General features: G+C 52.6%; 3 protein-coding genes across 8 annotated transcripts in view; 2 read left to right on the top strand and 1 right to left on the bottom strand.

Annotated features, from left to right (window-relative positions):
- The window catches only part of MSH5 (mutS homolog 5), a 22,659-nt gene extending 17,185 nt beyond the window's left edge, over positions 1 to 5,474 (top strand). For 3 of the 5 annotated variants that reach the window (XM_012436695.2, XM_064361226.1, XM_064361224.1), the window contains 13 exons: positions 960 to 1,088; positions 1,377 to 1,449; positions 1,593 to 1,702; positions 1,920 to 2,000; positions 2,247 to 2,334; positions 2,610 to 2,799; positions 2,914 to 3,040; positions 3,499 to 3,648; positions 4,128 to 4,202; positions 4,413 to 4,556; positions 4,760 to 4,897; positions 5,059 to 5,132; positions 5,362 to 5,474. In XM_012436695.2, the coding sequence (XP_012292118.1) occupies positions 960 to 1,088; positions 1,377 to 1,449; positions 1,593 to 1,702; positions 1,920 to 2,000; positions 2,247 to 2,334; positions 2,610 to 2,799; positions 2,914 to 3,040; positions 3,499 to 3,648; positions 4,128 to 4,202; positions 4,413 to 4,556; positions 4,760 to 4,897; positions 5,059 to 5,132; positions 5,362 to 5,473 (1,491 nt within the window). In that variant the 3' untranslated portion in view covers position 5,474. Of the gene's footprint in view, positions 1 to 959; positions 1,089 to 1,376; positions 1,450 to 1,592; positions 1,703 to 1,919; positions 2,001 to 2,246; positions 2,335 to 2,609; positions 2,800 to 2,913; positions 3,041 to 3,498; positions 3,649 to 4,124; positions 4,203 to 4,412; positions 4,557 to 4,759; positions 4,898 to 5,058; positions 5,133 to 5,361 lie in introns of all 5 variants that reach the window. The other 2 variants (XM_064361223.1, XM_064361222.1) reach the window with 2 other exon arrangements.
- On the bottom strand, positions 4,725 to 20,375 carry VWA7 (von Willebrand factor A domain containing 7). The gene is made up of 18 exons (XM_012436692.2): positions 20,024 to 20,375; positions 19,460 to 19,708; positions 18,575 to 18,856; positions 17,942 to 18,038; positions 16,823 to 16,933; positions 15,581 to 15,776; positions 15,316 to 15,485; positions 13,200 to 13,312; positions 12,871 to 12,987; positions 11,902 to 12,087; positions 10,783 to 10,915; positions 10,523 to 10,675; positions 10,319 to 10,411; positions 9,645 to 9,946; positions 9,427 to 9,566; positions 9,062 to 9,236; positions 8,720 to 8,948; positions 4,725 to 5,109 (listed from the first exon to the last, which is right to left on the bottom strand). Exons 2-17 carry the CDS (start codon positions 19,691 to 19,693, stop codon positions 8,775 to 8,777), a joined length of 2,676 nt encoding a protein of 891 aa, XP_012292115.1. The 5' UTR covers positions 19,694 to 19,708; positions 20,024 to 20,375; the 3' UTR covers positions 4,725 to 5,109; positions 8,720 to 8,774.
- On the top strand, positions 5,598 to 7,806 carry SAPCD1 (suppressor APC domain containing 1). Of its 2 annotated transcripts, XM_012436699.3 has the most exons (5): positions 5,598 to 6,114; positions 6,361 to 6,501; positions 7,016 to 7,111; positions 7,218 to 7,307; positions 7,393 to 7,806. In XM_012436699.3, exons 1-5 carry the CDS (start codon positions 6,001 to 6,003, stop codon positions 7,486 to 7,488), a joined length of 537 nt encoding a protein of 178 aa, XP_012292122.1. In that variant the 5' UTR covers positions 5,598 to 6,000; the 3' UTR covers positions 7,489 to 7,806. The 2 variants fall into 2 exon arrangements, with proteins under 2 accessions (XP_012292122.1, XP_064217297.1); XM_064361227.1 differs by having other exon boundaries at positions 5,939 to 6,114; positions 7,218 to 7,477.

Below are 20,375 nucleotides of genomic sequence, written 5' to 3'. Positions count from 1 at the left end.
TTAGTCTTACTCTCTGAACTTCCTTGGTAATTTTAGTTAGTTCTGGCTAGGTGCGGTGGCTCATGCCTGTAATCCCAGCACTTTGGGAGGCTAAGGCTGGCGGATCACCTGAGGTCGGGAGTTTGAGACCAGCCTGACCAACATGGAGTAACCCCCGTCTCTACAAAAAATACAAAAAATTAGCTGAGTGTGGTGGCACATGCCTGTAATCCCAGCTACTTGGGAGGCTGAGGTAGGAGAATCGCTTGAACCCAGGAGGCAGAGGTTGCAGTGAGCTGAGGTTGCGCCATTGTACTCCATCCTGGGCAACAAGAGCAAAACTCCATCTAAAAATAATAATAATAATAAATATTTATATATATACACATACACACATATATATGTATATATTTATTTCTGTAACCTGGTCCATCTATTTTATTTTTTAATTTATTATTATTTTATTCATTTTGAGATGGAGTTACACTCTTGCTGCCCAGGCTGGAGTGCAATGGCATAATCTTGACTCACTGCAACCCCTGCCTCCTGGGTTCAAGTGATTCTCCTGCCTCAGCCTCCTGAGTATCTGGGATTACAGGCATGCGCCACCATGCCCGGCTGATTTTGTATTTGTAGTGGAGACGGGGTTTTGCCATGTTGGCCAGGCTGGTCTCAAACTCCTGACCTCAGGTGATCCTCCCACCTTGGCCTCCTAAAGTGTTGGGATTACAGGTGTGAGCCACTGCGCCCGGCCAGGACCATATCTTAATTGTCTTTGTGGCTTCAGGGTTTAATACAGTGCCTGGCATCTAATTTTACAGATGCCATTTTCTGTCTCACTGTTTCTTTTTGCCTTTGAGATCTTCCCTCTTTGTTACTGTGATCTTCTCTGCTGGTCTTTGTTCTTCTGAGTTTGTCCCTATCCCCACCTCAGCCCGAGCTGCATATGGGCTGCCCTCCTTGTTGTGTTTCTCTCACAGACTGTGTACAGTGCCCTGGGCCTGAGGGATGCCTGCCGCTCCCTGCCGCAGTCCATCCAGCTCTTTCGGGACATTGCCCAAGAGTTCTCTGATGACCTGCACCATATCGCCAGCCTCATTGGGAAAGTAGTGAGTGGAAGGAAAGAGCAAGTGCACCCAGGGAGGTCAGGGAGAGAGATGAGAGGGACTGGAGCACGGGGAATGCAGTGTGCAAGATGGGGAAGCATGGGAGTTATTGAGGTCAGTCGGGTAGTTAAAGAATGGGATGGTGAGAGGAGGTGGCAGAAAATCAGGGAAGTATCTGGAGGGTGAGAGTTAAAGAAGGACTGCAGGGAGAATTGGGGCCCAAGGAGAGCTGAGGAACAGGACAGAGAGAGGGTACCGGGTGCTAAGAAGCAGTACCTCTTATCTCCTCAGGTAGACTTTGAGGGCAGTCTTGCTGAAAATCGCTTCACAGTCCTACCCAACATAGATCCTGAAATTGATGACAGTGAGTGTTGGGTGCAGATGGGCCTGTGAGCCCTGCGCAGGGACGGACTACCATCCTTGGCAGGTGGTCACCACAACTGGGGATCTTCATAGCAACCAGGGCAGGAGCCTCACTTTTGATAACCACATCTTCCACCCTTGTAGAAAAGCGAAGATTGATGGGACTTCCCAATTTCCTCACTGAGGTTGCCCGCAAGGAGCTGGAGAATCTGGACTCCCGTATTCCTTCATGCAGTGTCATCTATATCCCTCTGGTGAGGGTAGGAGAGTGGGTGTAGCCTTCAGAGGTCTTTTGGGGGAGATAGGCTTATGAAAGACACACTGGTAAATAAGAAAACATATGGGGCAGCCTGAATAACATGAACACCTTTTTGTGGGGATACAGGGATCTCTTAAGCTTCCCCTAGGGAGAGGAGGTGTCCAGTAAGTCTCCAAGCGGAAAGTAGAGTATCTCCTCTTTACTCTCCGCAGATCGGCTTCCTTCTTTGTATTCCTCGCCTGTCTTCCATGGTAGAGGCCAGTGACTTTGAGATTGACGGACTGGACTTCATGGTAAGACCCTCAACCTCTGTAGGTGAGTGATGAGGAAAATGAGTCAGCAGCTGAGGGAGGGCCTTACCCCATAGCAACACTGCCCAGTATGGGATCTCTCCTCTGTAGTTTTACTCTCAGCTTTACCGGCACTGAGGCAAAGGAAAGAGAAGTTAGGCTTAGGGGCTGGAGGTGAGGTTAGAAAGGTGAGGAAGAAGAGGAGGACCAACAGATGCAAAGCCCACAGTTTTGAACCCCTGTACCCAGTTTCTCTCAGAGGAGAAGCTTCACTATCGTAGTGCCCGAACCAAGGAGCTGGATGCATTGCTGGGGGACCTGCACTGTGAGATCCGGGGTGAGGAGGAGCCAGAGGTTACGTGCATTGTAAGATGTTTTTTAAAAAGCAATAGCCAGGGGCAGGAGGAGAGTGGGCAACTTGGGAATGTTTCCAACAGGCCCCTTCTCTTCCTACTCTGTCTCTCTCACTCTGACTCTGTATCTTTTCCTCTGAATGTCTTGAGGTCTCAGATTTTATCTGCACACCTGTTTCCAGATCCCTCTAGGGGCCTCTGCCTCTCCTTTACTTTCCCCTGGAGCTGACCTCCAGCTCCCTCCTTCACCCCCTCTCAGACCAGGAGATGCTGCTGATGTACCAGTTGCAGTGCCAGGTGCTGGCACGAGCAGCTGTCTTAACCCGAGTATTAGACCTTGCCTCCCGCCTGGACGTCCTGCTGGCTCTTGCCAGTGCTGCCCGGGACTATGGCTACTCAAGGCCCCGTTACTCCCCACAAGTCCTTGGGGTACGAATCCAGAATGGCAGGTAAGAATAGAGGTGGGTGGAGGAATAAACATGAGAGGTCCAAAGGCTCCATCTTCTGGGGGTTCATCCATTTTGATCCACAAGCTATGCTAAGTGCCTCTCCACCCACTGCAGACATCCTCTGATGGAACTCTGTGCCCGAACCTTTGTGCCCAACTCCACAGAATGTGGTGGGGACAAAGGAAGGGTCAAAGTCATCACTGGACCCAACTCATCAGGGAAGAGCATATACCTCAAACAGGTGAGGAGAAGCCCTACAGCCTGGGCCTCTGGCATCTTCTGCATCTACTCCACCCCTACTTGCCACCCAACCTAGGCTCCTGCAGCTCTTTTCCCCTGTTTTCTCACCCTGCCCTTCATGAAAGGACCATGTGCTTCCATCTCACATGTTCTCATTCTCTATTAGAGAGCCATACTCTAATGGAACTTTCCACGGCTCAAATTCTTCCACCCTCCTCTGAGTAGGTACACACCACTCCCAAGTATGTCTCTGCCCATGTCCCATGCCTCTTTACTGATCCTAAATTAGCCAGTGGGGCTATGATCAGGATTGGGGGAGGAGAGACAGAGTCAGTGTATTCTTTACCTTTTTCTCCTGTTTCACTGTCTCTCTCTTGGATCTGTCATTCATGCCTTGAGCTTCACTTTCACCTCAGCCCACAGCACCAGGCCCCAGGCCCTGTCTCCTTCCCTATTCAGGTAGGCTTGATCGTATTCATGGCCCTGGTAGGCAGCTTTGTGCCAGCAGAGGAGGCCGAAATTGGGGCAGTAGATGCCATCTTCACCCGAATTCATAGCTGTGAATCCATCTCCCTTGGCCTCTCCACCTTCATGATCGACCTCAACCAGGTCAAAGGGAGCAAAGGGAGGTGGGATTGAAGGAGTGGGTAATGGGGAAGAAACCCCTGAAAATGCTCAGAACAGGAAAGCATGCCCTCTGCTGCATGTCCTCTATACTAAAAGTGGGAGGCACTAGGGTCAGAGACAGAATCAATACCACAGATACTTCTTATTTTTTTTTTTTAATTTCTTTTTTTTTATTTTAAAGATTAGAGATGGGGTTTCACCATGTTGGCCAGGCTGGTCTTGAACTCCTGACCTCAGGTGATCTGCCTGCCTTGGCCTCCCAACACAAACACTTCTTGAATGCTTGCTTCGTGTGAGTCACTGTTGGCAAAGAAAGGATGAACAAAGCATGCACCTCACCATTCTAGAACTTGCAGTGCAGTGGGGGTGTCGCATATACAGTTTTATTCACAGGTCAACTGTGGTCAGTGCATTACAGGCCTCCAATACTAACTTTCCCTTGTCCACCTTATGCCCAGCAGGTGGCAAAAGCAGTGAACAATGCCACTGCACAGTCACTGGTCCTCATCGATGAATTTGGAAAGGGAACCAACACGGTGAGGAGAGAAACTGATAAGGGGAGAAACTAAGGAGGGGAAAACAGAGGAGGATGAAGGAGCAGGAGAGTGAGGCTGGACCTCTGGAATAGAATAGGGCTGTGTGGGCAGAAAAGAAACAGAACATAAGATAGGGAAAAGCCAGTGCAAGTGCAGAGGGACACATGGGATCCCCATGGTTTTGAACCCTAATCTCTGCCTTCTTTGCAGGTGGATGGGCTTGCACTTCTGGCCGCTGTGCTCCGACACTGGCTGGCACTTGGATGCACATGCCCCCACATCTTTGTGGCCACCAACTTTCTAAGCCTTGTTCAGCTACAGCTGCTGCCACAAGGGCCCCTGGTGCAGTATTTGGTGAGGAGACCAATCTAGCCCCTCGGGGGCCCCTAGGCTCTGCATTTCCCAGCGGTGGAGATTGGCTCCTCTATCAGAACAAGGGCTCCCTCAGTACAGAGGCCACATCCCTTCCCTTTTCTCCCTCCCCACAGGGATTGGCCAGAGGTTTCAGGACAGAAAGCAGGTGATTGACAATACACTGTCTTTTATTCTCTTTTAAGACCATGGAGACCTGTGAGGATGGAAACGACCTTGTCTTCTTCTATCAGGTTTGCGAAGGTGTGGCGAAGGCAAGCCATGCCTCCCACACAGCTGTCCAGGCTGGGCTTCCCAACAGACTCGTGGCTCGTGGCAAGGAGGTGATGAGATCCAAATGCACAACCACTTTCACCTCAGAGCTCCCTTCCATTCCTACTCCTATTGGGGCCTGGGTCTAGGTCTACAGAATTTCTGACCCTTATTTCCCCTTCTCTTCCCCAACTTCCCTCAGCCCTCCGACCTTCTTGCTTGTTGTTCCTAGGTCTCAGACTTGATCCGAAGTGGAAAACTCATCAAGCCTGTCAAGGATTTGCTAAAAAAGAACCAAATGGAAAAGTGAGTGCATGGCCCCAGTGTCTTCACTCTGCATCTTCTCCTATGGCTCTTCTCCCCTTTTCAGGGACTCATCCTTCCTCCAGGACTTTGCCCTTCAGAAACCCATCATTTCTTTCTGAAATCCCTAAATCTTCAAGATCCCAGGTTTTCTGTGCCACAGCCTCTCCTCTCTGCCCAGGGACTTCGTTGTCCATTCTCCCATAAATCTCACTATTTTCTCTTTCTTCAGTTGCCAGACATTAGTGGATAAGTTTATGAAACTGGATTTGGAAGATCCTAACCTGGACTTGAACGTTTTCATGAGACAGGAAGTGCTGCCTGCTGCCACCAGCATCCTCTGAGAGTCCTTCCTGTGCCCTCCTCAGCCTCCTGAGACCCCAGTGGGCTGCCATGCCCTCTTTGTTTTCTTATCTCCTTCAGACCCAGAATTTTTAGTTTCTCTAGAAATTTTGTTTCATATTAGGAATAAAGTTTATTTTGGAGAAAGGTGTTGTTTCTTTAGGCCAGCCAAAACAAAGAGACTAGTAAAGAGCTGAAACACAGAGTAGGAATCCACAGGGGAACCTGCCCTGCCTCAGTAAAAATACAGTGTCATTGCTGTAGGAAGACCCTCGGATTCTACCCAAGGAGACTTCATGAGAACAAACCACTTCAGAGAGGCCCTACAAAAACAGATTAGAGGGAAGACAGAGGGGCCCACGGGAGATGGTCCCTCTTCTCAAGTGGGAACACCCAGCCTCAGACAGACACAGCAGGAAGGGGCCTGAGAGGCTGACAGAAGCAGGATGGGTGCAAGGCAGGGGTGGAGGGGAGGGACCAGCCCAGGCTACACCAGTGGGAGTGGCTCCACTCTTCCCACCTCAGAGCCATGGGGAGCCAGGGCCCTGGCGGGCTGCCCTTGGTGCAGGCTCCCTATACAGTCCTGCTGCTGCCTCTGGGGACAAGCCGCCAAGACCCAGGAGCCCAGAGCTTCTTCCTTTGGGTGAGTATCAACCCAGCAAGAGGTGCCAGGGGAAGTATTTCTCCATAGATCTGCCCTTTATATTTCCACTCAACTTGAGGGCCCACAGTGTTCTTGCCTGCCTCCTCTTGCCCTTCAGGTCCTCAGTGGCCAGTCTGGGCTCACACTCAGTGACCACACAGTGAACCCAAACGGGTGGAGAGGAAGGGCCATGACCCAGAGCCCTGCTATAGCATAAGAGTCAGCCTCTGTGTTTGCCTTTCCAAGCTGCAGAGGATGCAGGCTCTGGAGAGAGAACAGGATGCCCTGTGGCAGGGGCTGGAGCTACTAGAGCATGGCCAGACCTGGTTTGAAGACCGTCTAAGGGAGGCACATCGACAGCAGCTGCATCTGGGGGCCCTCGGTGAGGTAAGGGAGCTGCCCCTCTGTGTGAATTGGGGGAGGGCCAGGGAGGGAGGAGCAGGGAATGTGTAGACACAGCCTGAGACCACTCTGGAGAGGGGAGAGTTAATGGTCAGGGATCATGAGTTGCAGGCAGCATCATAATGACAGGATGCCACCAAGTGTTAAGTTGGTGCTCATTGTTGGGGCTGGAGGAAGCTGGTCTGCATTCCATTCAGAGGGATTTGGATCACTCCATGGAGATGAGGGCGTGGCCTGGATTATTCCAGTGGGGCAGGGATGGACAGGGAGGCTCCATGAAGAGTACTGAAAGGGGTTATTGTGCTATTTGAGCGGGTAGAGGAACTGACATCAGCTCTAAAGAGATGGAGGTGTGAGTATTGGATTTTCCCACCTGCCTGGGAGGGTACTGGGATGAGGGGATCCAGATGAGGAGAGGGATGGCCTGTGGTGACAGGAATAGAGTGGCAGATGGACCTCAGGTTTTTACCATGTTGTCAGCCTTCAACTCCTCCTCTAGAATTTTCTAACAGATTTACACCCAGAGCCTGGTGGCCCCCAGTTAGCCCAGATTCAAAAGGTGAACATCTGTTTGCAGAATCTGATTCAGGAGAAGGTGAGTTTATTGTTTTCAGTTTAGATTTCCGGGAAGTGGGACTAGAGAGGGGAGTTGTTGGGGTCAGTGCTGGCTTAACAGAAAACACAGCGAATTTCCCCTCCAGTTCTCCCCAAGTACACTGAGCAAGGCTAGTTCCTGCACCACCCAGGATTCAAAGGAAAGACCAAGGAAGCCGAACTTGTGGCAGCAACAGGTAAACTTCAAGGGAGAGGGCAGGAGCCCCACCCTACAGGGCAGGGAGGAGCCCAGAGGCCCCGTCTGTTTCTCCTCTCCTCCAGGGGTTGTCAAGGCAGCAGAAAGGAGTCACCCAGCCAAAGGAGGAGATGGCTCAGTGGGGCTGCCCTAAGGGGCCAAGAGGTCCTACCCGTGTCTAAACGTTCCTCTCACTCCCCTAAATCTGGTGAAAGCGTCAGAAGCCCCAGTCTCCTTATTCTGCTTCTTAACAGCTAAAAAATGGCTCCAGGTAGTAAGTCAATAAAGTTCAGACATCTTGGTGTAAAGTGTCTCCTCTACTCCTGAAAACTTTCTTTCATCTTCTTGGTATCACATGTCCTCATTCTCCCCTATATGAAATGCAAAAATGGTCTTTCTTTGAAATCCCTCTGGGGAGAAGATATGTTTATTGAAACTACCCTTCAGCCTTAAATACAAAAATAAAACCGAAGCTGCTCCAGAAAGCAACTTTCTCCAAAAATGTCTGTCTTTGTTTCTCATAGGGTTAGGAAAAGTGCATGGTGGGAAAATCCATTGCCATCTATCCCAGTCTTGCAGGGTTTTCTGTTTTGTTTTGTTTCTGAGATAGGATCTCACTGTTGCCCAGGCTGTAGTGCAGTGATGTGACCACAGTTTACTGCAGCCTTGACCTCCTGGAATCAAGCCATCTTCCTGCCTCAGCCTCCCAGAGTGCTGGGATTACAGACGTGAGCCACTGCACTCAGCCCCAGTCTTGCAGTTTTTAAGAAAGAAAAGGGATGTGGAAAAAAAAAACCTTCATTGGCCAGGTGTGGTTGCTCATGCCTGCAATCTCAGCACTTTGGGAAACCAAGGCAGGTGGATCGTATGAGGTCAGGGGTTCAAGACCAGCCAGCCTGGCCAACATGGTGAAACCCTGTCTCTACTAAAAATCCAAAAAATTAGCTGGGCATGGTGGTGGGTACTTGTGATCCCAGCTACTGGGGAAGCTGAGGCAGGAGAATTGCTTGAACCTGGGAGATGGAGGCTGCAGTGAGACGAGATTGTGCCATTGCACTTCAGCTTGAGCGACGAGCAAAACTGTCTCAAAAAAAGGAAGGAAGGGAGGGAGGGAGGGAGAGAGGGAGGGAGACAGAGGAAGGAAGGAAGGAAAGAAGGAAGAAAGAAAGAAAAAGAAAAAGGAAGGAAAAAGAAAAGAAAAGAGGCCAGGCATGGTGGCTGGCCGGGCACAGTGGCTCACGTCTGTAATCCCAGCACTTTGGGAGGCCGAGGCAGGTGGATCATGAGGTCAGAGTTCAAGACCAGCCTGGCCAATATGGTGACTCCGTCTCAAAAAAAAAAAAAAAAAAAAAAAAATCTAGGAGAGGTAAGGTCCTAAGGCCTATGTGGCAAATGTATCCCAGGTCTTCTTACCAGTGGGGCAGGTTGAAAATAGTTCTGGAGACCCATCCCTGTAGAGCCTGTTGTGTCACCAGGAGTCCAGGCCTAGCAGAAGCAGCACCCCTCCAATTGTGCCCCACCACGGGCTGCCCGATAGCCCTGCCCCAGCCCTGCCTTGAGTCACCAATGTGAAGGGGCAAAAGGCAGGGGTGGCCGTGGTGAAGATAGGGTCATGTGAGTGGGTAGGGGCAGCGAGCTGGTCCTGCAGGGAAGAGGAAGAGAATGAGGGTGTGCTAGAGCTGTACCCACATTAAACCTACATCACACTCCCCCTGCCTTGCCTACCCTGTGATGGAAAGTAGCAGTGCCTCTCACCTGCCGGGCTGGGGCCAGCACCAGGAGCCGGAGGAAAGCATGAGTCGGGGGCACTGGGCTGGCTTCTCGTCCCGCGGCAGTCACAGTCACCATCACCACGGAATCCGGGGCTGCTGAATCTGGGACTTCCAGCCACAGGCGGCCCCAGGCGGACTCATTCATTTCCAGGTGAGCCCTGGAGAGAGGATACGGGCGTCGGGCTAAAGCCCCAGGCTGCCAGAGCCCAGAGCCAAGGGATGCCTGCAGGGGCACGGGAGGGGAGAGGAGGATTCTGAGGGCCAATCGGAAGGGGCCAGGGGCGGGACTTGGGATAAGCATGGGTCAGGCAAGATGCCAGAGGGAGCTGAAGGGTTCAGGGGCCTCACCTGGAGAGGTTGGAGGTGAGGGAGAAGCTGGGGTTGACGGATGTCCTAAGGTCAAGATCCTGAGGGCCCGAGAAGCTGGCGACGCGGAGACTGAGAGGGACCTTGCTGCCCGGGGCCAAGAAACCCGAGGGGCCGCTAAGCTGCAGAGAAGGGCTCGTCAGGGAAGGGGCCGCCTCAACTCTCTCCAGCCCCAGCCGCACCTTCCCCTAACGTCTCACCTCCAGAAGGACAGGGACCACAGTGCTAGGCTGAGGGGCAGCCCTGTGCAGGAGCCGCCCCACTCCGTCCTGGCCAATCAGCTCCAGGGAGAAGGGTCTAGGGGTGGACAGCAGCGTGGCCGGCAGCGAGGCTGTGAGGAGACCTCGCTCTGGGGGTCCCACGGGCTCCAAGGGTACCTGGCCTAGTTCGGCACCCTCGGGGACCCCTCGAAGGATGACGTGGGAGACATGCGGCTGAGGATCCCCAGGATTGGCTCTGGAACCCAGCCCTGTCACTTCTACCAGCAGCTGGGTCTGAAGACCTGGGACAGGGGCGAGGAGGGGAGAACATTGTGAGATTCAGAGACACAGGGAGAAAAGAATGAATGGCCTTCAAAATAAGGGTTCCCTCTGGGGAGTATGGATGGGGAAAAGAGGTCACCTTCGAGGGGTATTAATGGTGAGCATCAGTAGGGAGTTCTGGGGTGCTGGAAATGTTCTATATCCTGAACTGGGCGTATTATATGAAATCCATCAAACTATACACTTTAGTGCACATGTAAATTATAACTCAATATAAAAGTTATGCATATGTATAGATGTCTGTATACATATATACATTATAGATATATAAATATAGAGAGATATTAAAAACTGGGGGTTATGTGGGAGGGGGGCTCAGGGAATAGATGTACCTGCAACTGGCTGAGTCAGGGGATAGAGGCCAGGGTGGGGTCCGTCCTCCATGGGGATCCCAAAGTGGAAGAGGAAGTCCAGGGAGGTCTGGGCTGGGAGAGGGCAAAAGCAGTCAGAACTCTTCCCTAAAGGAGTGTGACTGATAGTGTTCTCTGAGGCCTGCAGTCTCTCCTTCCCCTTCCCAGGAACACCTCCCTCCTTACCTTGCACTCTCACCCCGGGGGTGCCCTCAGCTGTGACCTGGATCTCCCAGGTTCCTGTCTGCAGAGGGTCATCCATGGTCACCATCCAGAACTGCCCAAAGCGGCGAGTGTGACCTAGAGGACCCATGCCTTCCTCCTGGCCCTGGGAGACCCCTGGGGTCAGGGAAGAAATTGTCACATGAAACACTTGCTCTCCCTGAGTACACTCCCCCGATTGTCTATTCCCCAGGCCCCATTCTTCCCTCTGCCTTCAAAGGTACCTGCAGGGTTCTTGATCCAGAAGCTGCTGATGTCTCCGTGGATCCGGACTGTGATCCTCTGGAGCAGCCCATCCACACTGAACACAAGTGGCTGCCCAGGCACCACAACAGGAGGGTCCAGGGGAAGAGTCACCTTGAGGGATGGGCAGGACCAGAAAATGGGGGAGATGATGAGGTATGGGATCAGGTGGGAACAAATACAGAAGAAAGGGGAGATAGAAAGAAACCATGTCACACACGGAGAAAGGGATACCAGTGAGAGAGGGGCATAGGGCCAGGGATGAAGTTATTATGGTCAGTGACAAAGTTGGAGGCAAGGGATTCAGGATTAGACAATCACATCTTGTACCCCATTAAAAGATGACAGGCCAGGTGTGGTGGCTCATGCCTGTAATCCCAGCACCTGGGAGGCCAACACAGGAGGATAACTTGAGACCAGGGGTTCAAGACCAGCCTAGTCAACATAGTGAGACCCTGTCTCTACAGAATACAAACCCCCCCCAAAAAAGATGGTAGGACTTCCTGTGGTAACCCTGAGGGCAGAAAACTAGAGGCCAAGTGGGGAGGGGTTTACTGATATGAAAGGGCAATGCAGGCTGGGCACTGTGGCTCATGCCTGTAATCCCAGCATCGTGGGAGGCCAAGGTGGGTGGATCACTTGAAGTCAGGAGTTCGAAACCAGCCTGGCCAAAAAAATGGTGAAACCCTGGCTTTACTAAAAAAATACAAAAATTAGCTGGGCCTGGTGGTGGATGCCTGTAATTCCAGCTACTCGGGAGACTGAGGCAGGAGAATCCCTTGAACCTGGGAGATGGAGGATGCAGTGAGCCGAGATCACACCACTGCACTCCAACCTGGGTGACAGCGTGAGACTCTGTCTCTCTCTCTCTCTATGTGTGTGTGTGTGTGTGTGTGTGTGTGTGTATATATATATATATATATATATATATATGCAGTGGCTAGCCATGGATCTCAAAGGGAGAGAAACTTCCTTTCCAGCCCCGTGACTAGAAGAGCAACACAGCAGTGAGAGTGATTCCCCTTTCTCCTATTAGAAGAGAGGTGCAACCTGATCACCCTTCAGTTCCTAAGTGAGGGCACTGGCCCCCACTTACTCACCAGGGCAGCCATGCTCTCCCCAACAATGGTTGCCACATCCTGAATGTGCCGGTCTTTGGTGAAAATCACCTCTCCTCCTGAGGCCAGGGCCACTGCTTTGTATGGCTCAAAACGCAGAGGGGACAAGGCCTCACGCCGAGCTCGGCCCTGAACCCTTGATGGGTCTTCAGTCACTAGGAATGTTACCTGAGGCCAGAAGAGAGAGCCCAGTGGTTGAGCTGTCCAAGTGCCATCCACTATTATAAATGAGAATCCCTGTGCTCAAGCTTTCTCCAGAGCTGATGGTTTGTGATAAGGTCTCTGCCTGCCTTCTGGCTGCTGGAGTGGGGTCTCCCAATGACAACCCCCTGCCTTCAGTTAGTAGTTGGCCACCACTGGCTGGGTGTGGTGGCTCACACCTGTAATCCCAGCACTTTGGGAGGCTGAGGAGGGCATATCACGAGGTCAGGAGTTCAAGACAAGTCTGGCCAACATAGTGAAACCCCATCTCTCCTAAAAATACAAAAAATTAGCCAGGCATGGTAGTGCATGCTTGTAGTCCCAGCTACTTGGGAGGCTGAGGCAGGAGAATCACTTGAACCCGGGAAGTGGAGGTTGCAGTGAGCTGAGATCTCCCCACTGCACTCTAGCTTGGACAACAGAGTGAGATGTTGTCTCAAAAAAGAAAAGTAGTTGGCCACTCCCTTGTAACTGTCACAGTGGATTTTTGGTGACTAGATTTCCAGTTCTTCACATTGTTTATTGGGCAGGTTCAAATACAAATTCAGCAATATTAAGGGTAGGGCCTCCTGTGCGTGAACATCATTAAAGGTATCAGGAAATGTTCCGTTCATTGTGTGCTTCTCCCACCATGCACCAAGACTTGTTGGGCCACCATAGTGTGGTGCAACCCTCATTATGAGACTGTCATCGCAGGGTCTCCCCAGTCCCTGGGCAGCTAACGCTGGGTCTCTCATCAGCTCTGCTCACCCGGCAGCGCCGCTCCTGAGTCAGGGATTCCACCTGGTTGGTGAGAAAGGCATCCTTGGGGGAGGCATCCGTGAAGACGAAGATGTCTGAGAGTGGCGGTGTGTGCAGCAGGGCCAGCTGGCAGGGAAAGCAAGGGCCAGTGTTAACAATGGCAGCAGGAGGGGAATGGGCAGAGCCAAGGAGGATGAAACAAAAGGGAATATGGCCAGGGAATCCTGGTGTGAAGCAGATCTAGGTAAGGTGGCGGGGAGCCCCAGGAGGGATCTAGCTCCCCCTGGTGGTGGGGCCAGGAAAGGGGGGATAAGAAGGCAAGAAGGGAGGGGACAGACCTGCAGGGCTGACAGGCACATCTCAGGCTCATCTCCACCCCCCAAGGCATGGATCTCATTAAGCTGTTGCCAGAAGCTCTCAGGGTCACTGGTTGTAAACACAGGGCCAAATCCTGGGAAGAGGAAGGGAGGTTAAGTGAGAAAAGAGCTCCCCTCATTCGTACCAAGAGCCACCTCCCCAGTTAAGAAGCCTGCTGTGCTCCTGGAGTGGACAAGTATTGAAGTAACAAATTCCATTATAAGACTCATAATTGTCAGTGCAGGGTCGAGGAGGGCAGGGCAGACTTAGGTGTCCCTGGTGGGTGGGAAGGTGGGCCTCCACTCCCTTAAAAAAACAGTGGCATTTCCTGTAGGCCTTTATTGGATACATGTGCACATAAAAAAAAAAAAAACCAGCTAGGACCAGGCGTGGTGGCTCATGTCTGTAATCCCAGCACTTTGGGAGGCTGAGGTGGGATGAATGAGGTCAAGAGATTGAGACCAGCCTGACCAACATGGAGAAATCCCATCTCTACTAAAAATACAAAAATTAGCTGGGCATGGTGGTGAGCACCTGTAGTCCCAGCTACTAGGGAGGCTGAGACAGGAGAATCGCTTGAACCCAGGAGGCAGAGGTTGCAGTGAGCCGAGATCACACAGCTGCACTCCAGCCTGGAGACAGAGCTGAGACTCTCCATCTCAAAAACAAACAAACACACACAAACTGGTCACACCTATAATCCCAGCACTTTGGGAAGCTGAGGTGGGAGGATCACTTGAACCCAGGAGTTCGAGATCAGACTGGGTAACGTAGTGAGGCCCCATCTATACAAAGAAATACAAAAATTAGCTGGATACGGTGGCGCTTGCCTATAGTCCTAGCTACTCAGGAGGCTGAGGCAGGAGGATTGCTTGAATCAAGGGCTGCTGTGAGCCATGGTCATACCACTGCAATCCATCCTGGCTGACAGAGTGAGACTCTCCCTCTATCTCAAAGGAAAAAAAAAAGAAAAAAAAAGTTTCCTCATCAGAAAAGAGACAGAATAATAGCACTTACCTCAGAGACTTATTGGGAAGACTAAATGAGTTGATTTTATAAATCTTAGGCTAGCGCTTTGATACATAATAAGCGCTAAGTTCTTTATTTATACCTTCATCAAACATATACTAAGTCTCTATTAAATGCCAGCCACTGTAGGATGTATGCAGACAAATAAGGCTCAACTCCTACCTTTAGGCAACTCTTAGTGCAGTAGGCATTTTATTTGATCATCATTTCAACCCTGGGAGTTAGGCAGGATGAGGCAGGTACTAAACCATTTTATGGATGATGAAATTGAGGCAAATAAAGTTTAAATGACCAGCCTAAAGACACACAGACTTAAGCCAGTCTAACTTCTAATCAATGGGAAAGGAATACAATGCAGCTGGCTATCTCAGATGCTTCCCAGAAGCCTGGCCCAACCAACCCCATCTTCACCCCAATCTCTGTCTATAGGAAATGGAGAGAATTGAAAATGGTTTATTTTGGACACGTCTTTGTAGCAATGTTTTAAAAAAAAGAAAGATTAAAAAAAAAAAGAAAATGGCTTATTAGCATGAAAACCTAAGAAAGCAGAAGCATGGATTATGCATTAAACCCATGGAAAGTGCTGCCATTTTAGAAACAGTGGGAGAAAAGGCTGCTAGCTAATTCTTTTCTTTTACAGACAGGGTCTCACTGTGTCACCCAGGCCGCCCTGGAGTGCAGTAGTGCGATCACAGCTCACTGCAGCCTCAATTTCCTGGGGTCAAGTGATCTTCCTGCCTCAGCTTCCCAAGTAGCTGGGACTATAGGCATGCGCCACCATATCCAGATAATTTTTATTAATTTTTTTGTAGAGACCTGAGTCTATGTTGCCCAGGTTGGTCTTGAACTCCTGGGCTCAAAGGATCCTCTCACCTCCACCTCCCAAAGTTCTGAGATTATAGGCGTGAGCCACCCCAGCCAGGCTGCTGCTAATTTTCTGTATGCTCACAGCAGAGGCTCACTCAGCATTACAGGAAATGCCACTTTAAGGCCACTTCCTCACCACAGCCCTTTATCCCCTACCTTGCATTTTCCTCCCCTCCACTGTCCTAGCCAGACCACACTTACCTGGGTCATGAAAAGGCACCAAGACATAGTGGACAGGCTCCATGGGGCTGCCCCTCCGCTGCTCCACGATGTGGCGAGCCTGGATTTTGGCAGCATTGATCTCCTCACCCATGCTGCCTGTGGTATCCAGGACAAAGCTCAGGCTGGAGGCTGGGGTGATGTCCAGCAGCCTGGGGAGCAGGCCAGAGACACAGTGAAGGGTCTGCACGTTTGTCCCCAGCACCTGGTTTCTCATATGGGGGTCCATCCCCAGGAGGCCACTCACCTGGAGAAATCCCTGTCTCCTAGGCGGCTTCGCAGAAGGCTGAAGGCCTGGATGGAGGCTAGAAGGGCCAGTTTTGCAGCCTGGAGGTGCAGCATGTGGTGAGGAGAGAAGCCTGGGGATGTGCTGTCCTTGTTGATGCCTCCCCGCGGTGGCTGGGAGCTGCTCCGGTCAAAGTGGCCCCCGTGGCTACATTTCCCTGGTTTGGGGAAAGGGATCTGGATAGTGGAGGTCAAAAACCCACTGCCTCCTAAGGAAATCAGGCCCTTTCAGACCTGGCCTGATCCTCTCACCCCTCAGCAAGGGTTCAGCAAGAAATGATGATGGGGCCAGCCATGGTGGCTCACACCTGTAATCCTGGCACTTTGGTAGCTGAGGGGGGTGGATCACCTGAGATCAGGAGCTGGAGACCAGCCTGGCCAACATGGTGAAACCCCATCTCTACGAAAAATATAAAAATTAGCCGAGTGTGGTGGTACCTGCTTGTAATCCCAGCTACTTAGGAGGCTGAGGCAGGAGAATCACTCGAACCCTGGAGGTGAAGGTTGCCGTGAGCTGAGATTGTGCCACTGCACTCCAGTCTGGGCAACAGAGCTAGACTCAGCCTAAAAAAAAATTATAATAATGGCCAGGTGCAGTGGCTCACACCTGTAATCCCAACACTTTGAGAGACCAAGGCACGCAGATGACCTGAGGTCAGGAGTTCAAGACCAGCCTGGCCAACATGATGAAACCCTGTCTACTAAAAATACAAAATTAGCTGGGCATGGTGCTACATGCCTGTAATCCCAGCTACTTGGGAGGCTGAGGCAAGAGAATCACTTGAACCCGGGAGGCAGAGGTTGCAGTGAGCCGAGATCACGCCATTGCACTCCAGCCTGGGCAAAAAGAGTGAAATGCCATCTCAAATAATAAAAATAATGCTTCGTAGAGGAGAATTCTGGAGTAAATCTTAGGGCACGGTGGTCAATCACCACAGCACGTGGTGGATCTCCTGATCCCTCCAGCCAGTCCCCCAAAGCTGCCTATGGCAAAGGAGAAATCCTATCAGTGGAGGAAGAAGCTGCTCCCCTCCCGTAACCCCACCACAGCCTCCTCAGGGGACTTTCCTCCACCCACCTTGTTCCCAGCATCCTCTCCTCCTAGGAGGAGATGCCATAGCAAAGGCAAGCGAGCCTACAGGACAGAGATCTGTCAGGGAGTGGCTTTCTCCCATTACTTCTGGGGAGCTTTCTTGTCTGGTACCTGGAGGCTTGCGGGGATGAGTTCCAAAGTAGCCAGAGGTGAGGAGGGTGAAGCCCAGCCAATTCCCGGGGCAGCTCAACTCCTCGCAATCGGAGCAGGTAGGATCGCTCACTGGGAAGAGAGGGCAGGGCTAGAACCCAAGATTTTGCCACTCCCAGCCTTTATCCCCACCCACCCAAAATTCTTCAGCTTTTCCTCCCAGCCGGGATGAGGCAAAAGCCCTGAAACCTAGGGTCATGAGCCCACAGTGAGACTGAATGTTTGAGACTGGGGCTGTGCTTGAAAACACAGCATGGGCCAGGCGCGGTGGCTCATGCCTGTAATCCCAGCACTTTGGGATGCCGAGGCGGGTGGATTGCTTGAGTCCAGGAGTTTGAGATCAGTCTGGGCAACATAGCGAGACCTCATCTCTAAAAAGTAAATAAATGCATAAATAAAGAAGAAGAAGGCCAGGCGCAGTGGCTCACGCCTGTAATCCCAGCACTTTGGGAGGCCAAGGCAGGCGAATCACCTGAGGTCTGGAGTTCGAGACCAGACTGACCAACATGGAGAAACCTCGTCTCTACTAAAAATACAAAATTAGCCAGGTGTGGTGGTGCAGGCCTGTAATCCCAGCTACTTGGGAGGCTGAAGCAGGAGAATCACTTGAACCCAGGAGGCAGAGGTTGCAGTGAGCCGAGATCTCACCATTGCACTCCAGCCTGGGCGACAGAGCGAAACTCCATCTCGAAAATAAATAAATAATAAAAATTCCCCACAGTGCGTGTAGGGACCAATCCTATGGGGATTATGCCCTTTGTGAGTTGTGGAAAAGAGGCAGTTTTCGGGTAGGAGGATGAGGGGACTGTAAGAGAAGGCCCTGTGTGAGTCAGTGCGGGGAGGAAGCCACGCTTCAGATGGGACTGAGGCCTGGAGAACTGATCCTTGCTATTCTTCCCTGTGTGACCTTGGGGCAGCTGCTTAACCGAGTCAGGCATTGCTTGGACTTGGGGATCTCAGTCCTTGTGGAGATTAAGTAACATCACACCCTCTGAGACCTCAGGATGTCACACGGTGGCTGGGTGAACTGAGGAGGTGGCCCCGTGGGCTCCCACATCACCACCAGGGTCATAGCTGTACCTTGTGCCAGGTTTCGGAGCTCCTGCCTTGGCCAGAGGAGGTGAGGGTGTGGCTGCTGCTCGCCCAGCTCCACCCAATTGCTGTGACTGTAGAAATCCTGGTCCGGAGGATAGGAGAAGGGGAATGAGGCACTAGTCTGATCTTTCTCACCATCTCCAGCCCTAATATGCCACTCCTTCGAGTTTCCCACCCAGAAAATCCCCTACCACCCCCACTGCTCCCACCAGACACCCCAAGTCTCCTCCACTGCCTTCTCTCCATTGCTCGGACCAGAGCTTTGCCCAGGTAGAAATTGTCCCGGTGTCTCTCCCCAGCTCAGAGTCTAACCAAAGGCCGCTCTTGGTCTGCAGAGCCCTACGACATGTGCTACTCTGTTCACCTCTCTGATCTCGCAGCCTTCCTCTCTCACCCTCACTTCTCTCCAGCCACAGTGCCCTCCTTGCTGTTCCCACAGGGAGCACTTCCAGTTTGGAAGTGGGGACTGAGACACAGCCTCAGGGCACTGCTTGCCAGTGCCCACCCTTTTCAGAGTGGAGGAAGCATGATCAGGAAGGCACCACAGGACACGATCCATCCCGGACAGGCATACTGGAAGTGAAGACCCCTCTGACCATGCCCCAACCCTGTTCTCACCTGCAGAGCATGGAGTGCAGCCCCAAGGCGCTGGCGGGCCAGGGTGTAGTCAAGGGCTCTGGCTGCCACTAGGGTCTCCCGCAGAGCCCCTACCAGGCGCGCACGTCCCTGACCCAGTCGCTCAGCATCAAAGTGCAGGTTGGGGTCATTTTTGGAAGTTGGTAGGAAGTCCTGGGCTGCATTGGCACGAGACACCTCACCTAAGGCTGCTCGGAACCGCCGGGAAGGAGACCCAGGTCCAAAGTAGGCAGCAAAGAGGTCATCGGCAAGGAGTGTTCGACCCTGCAGAGAAGAGCAGGGGACGGGGCTCCAGGGAGGCCCCTTGGATTGACTGTTGCCCACCTTATCTCAGCAACCGACACTCAAGGTTGGCTATGAGGGTCCTGACCCCTATTAAGGAGGGAAAGTCCTGGACCTTTCTCTTTTTGGAGACAGAGTCTTGCTCTGTCGCCACTGGAATACAGTGGCGCAATCTCAGCTCACTGCAACTTCTACCTCCTGGGTTCAAGCGATTCTCCTACCTCAGCCTCCCGAGTAGCTGGGACTACAGGTGCATGCCACCATGCCCGGCTAATTTTTATATTTTTAGTAGAGAAGGGGGTTTCACCATGTTGGCCAGGCTGGTCTCGATCTCTTGACCTCCTGAGCCACCTGCCTTGGCCTCCCAAAGTGCTAGGATTACAGGCGTGAGCCACCGCGCCCGGCCAGTCCTGGACCTTTCTAAGTAGGGAGACGCCTAATTTCAGGACCAAGACTACTGGGTGTTGTTGCTGCAGGGGTGGGGCCATAGGTGTCTCTTCTCTTGGCAACCAGAACCCTCAAGGAGTAGAGGCCCCATGGAATTGGGGAATCTGGCAGGGGTATGACAGGACCCAGGATGCTCACCAGGAAGTCCTCAAGACGAAGAGGGGGACGGCCTGGGGGCGGCTGCTCCAGGAAGAGCTGCAGGGTGACGTTGAGTGCTGCCTCCTCAGTCAGGTCTTGGTGGGTGATGGAGCCAGGGGCAGCCAGCAGGCTCCAGATGTTGGGGAAGAAGGCAGATGTGGGGGGCAGCAGCAGCTGCAGCAGAAGCAACGCTGAGGGGCCTGGGTGGGATTGGGGCACCTCCGTGGGGAGCATGGCTGAGACATGGACCTGGGAGACAGAAGGCTCTCAAGGGAGGAGGAAGCAGCCGCGATTCCAAGGCAGGCCGGCTCTGCTGGTCTCCATGAGCACCTGCTTTACCTTAAAAGTCGTGTCTGCTCCAGCCTGGCTTCCCCGCCCTCTCCCCCGTCACCCAGACAACCTGAGGGTCTCATCAGACCAATAGGGACATACACACCTGCCAGGAGAGGGGTCCAAAGCTCCTCCCCCAGGTGCCCCTCCCTAGTCCCTGGATGAGTCCCCAGCCCTGCCGCAGAAACACTCCCCACGCCCAGGAAGCCTGAGTCCTCTTGGGCCCTCCCCTACCTGGTTGCTGGGTCTCCTGGGCAGGGCTGGCCTGGGCGCGACGTCACAGGGCACTTAGGTCAGAGTTATAATTAACCGGGGCTCAGTGAAGGGGGAGGGAGGCCCCAGCAGGGTGGGGGAGGACGGGCAACCCCTGGCCCCTCTGCTCATGCCTGCCCAAGGCCACAGGCAGCAGCCCACACCAGGGCGGGCCTCCCTTGGCTGCAGTGTGGAGGTGAATGAGAGCTGGGGAGGAGGAAGGGAGCGAGCAGCGTGACTCAGACCTGGCACAGTGCCAGGGACAGACCCAGATAAACGCACCCCTCTACCCTCCAGGACCAGGGCTTCACTCCCACCCTGCAGCCACCGAGGA

Source organism: Aotus nancymaae, unplaced genomic scaffold (assembly GCF_030222135.1).
Source record: "Aotus nancymaae isolate 86718 unplaced genomic scaffold, 86718_ANA_hifiasm-v0.15.2.pri h1tg000040l, whole genome shotgun sequence".
Lineage (NCBI taxonomy): Eukaryota > Metazoa > Chordata > Mammalia > Primates > Aotidae > Aotus > Aotus nancymaae.
The sequence above is the reverse complement of the archived record's forward strand: the minus strand, read 5'-3'. Positions and strand labels throughout refer to the sequence as shown.

Coding starts and splice junctions, on each gene's coding strand:
- SAPCD1 (XM_064361227.1), top strand. CDS start 6,001: ATGGGGAGCCAGGGCCCTGGCGGGCTGCCCTTGGTGCAGGCTCCCTAT. Junction 6,115..6,360: donor CCCAGAGCTTCTTCCTTTGG/GTGAGTATCAAC, acceptor TGCCTTTCCAAG/CTGCAGAGGATGCAGGCTCT. Junction 6,502..7,015: donor ATCTGGGGGCCCTCGGTGAG/GTAAGGGAGCTG, acceptor CTCCTCCTCTAG/AATTTTCTAACAGATTTACA.
- VWA7 (XM_012436692.2), bottom strand. CDS start 19,693: ATGCTCCCCACGGAGGTGCCCCAATCCCACCCAGGCCCCTCAGCGTTG. Junction 10,412..10,522: donor CCCCGGGGTGAGAGTGCAAG/GTAAGGAGGGAG, acceptor GCCCTCTCCCAG/CCCAGACCTCCCTGGACTTC. Junction 8,949..9,061: donor TGCTGGCCCCAGCCCGGCAG/GTGAGAGGCACT, acceptor TCTTCCCTGCAG/GACCAGCTCGCTGCCCCTAC.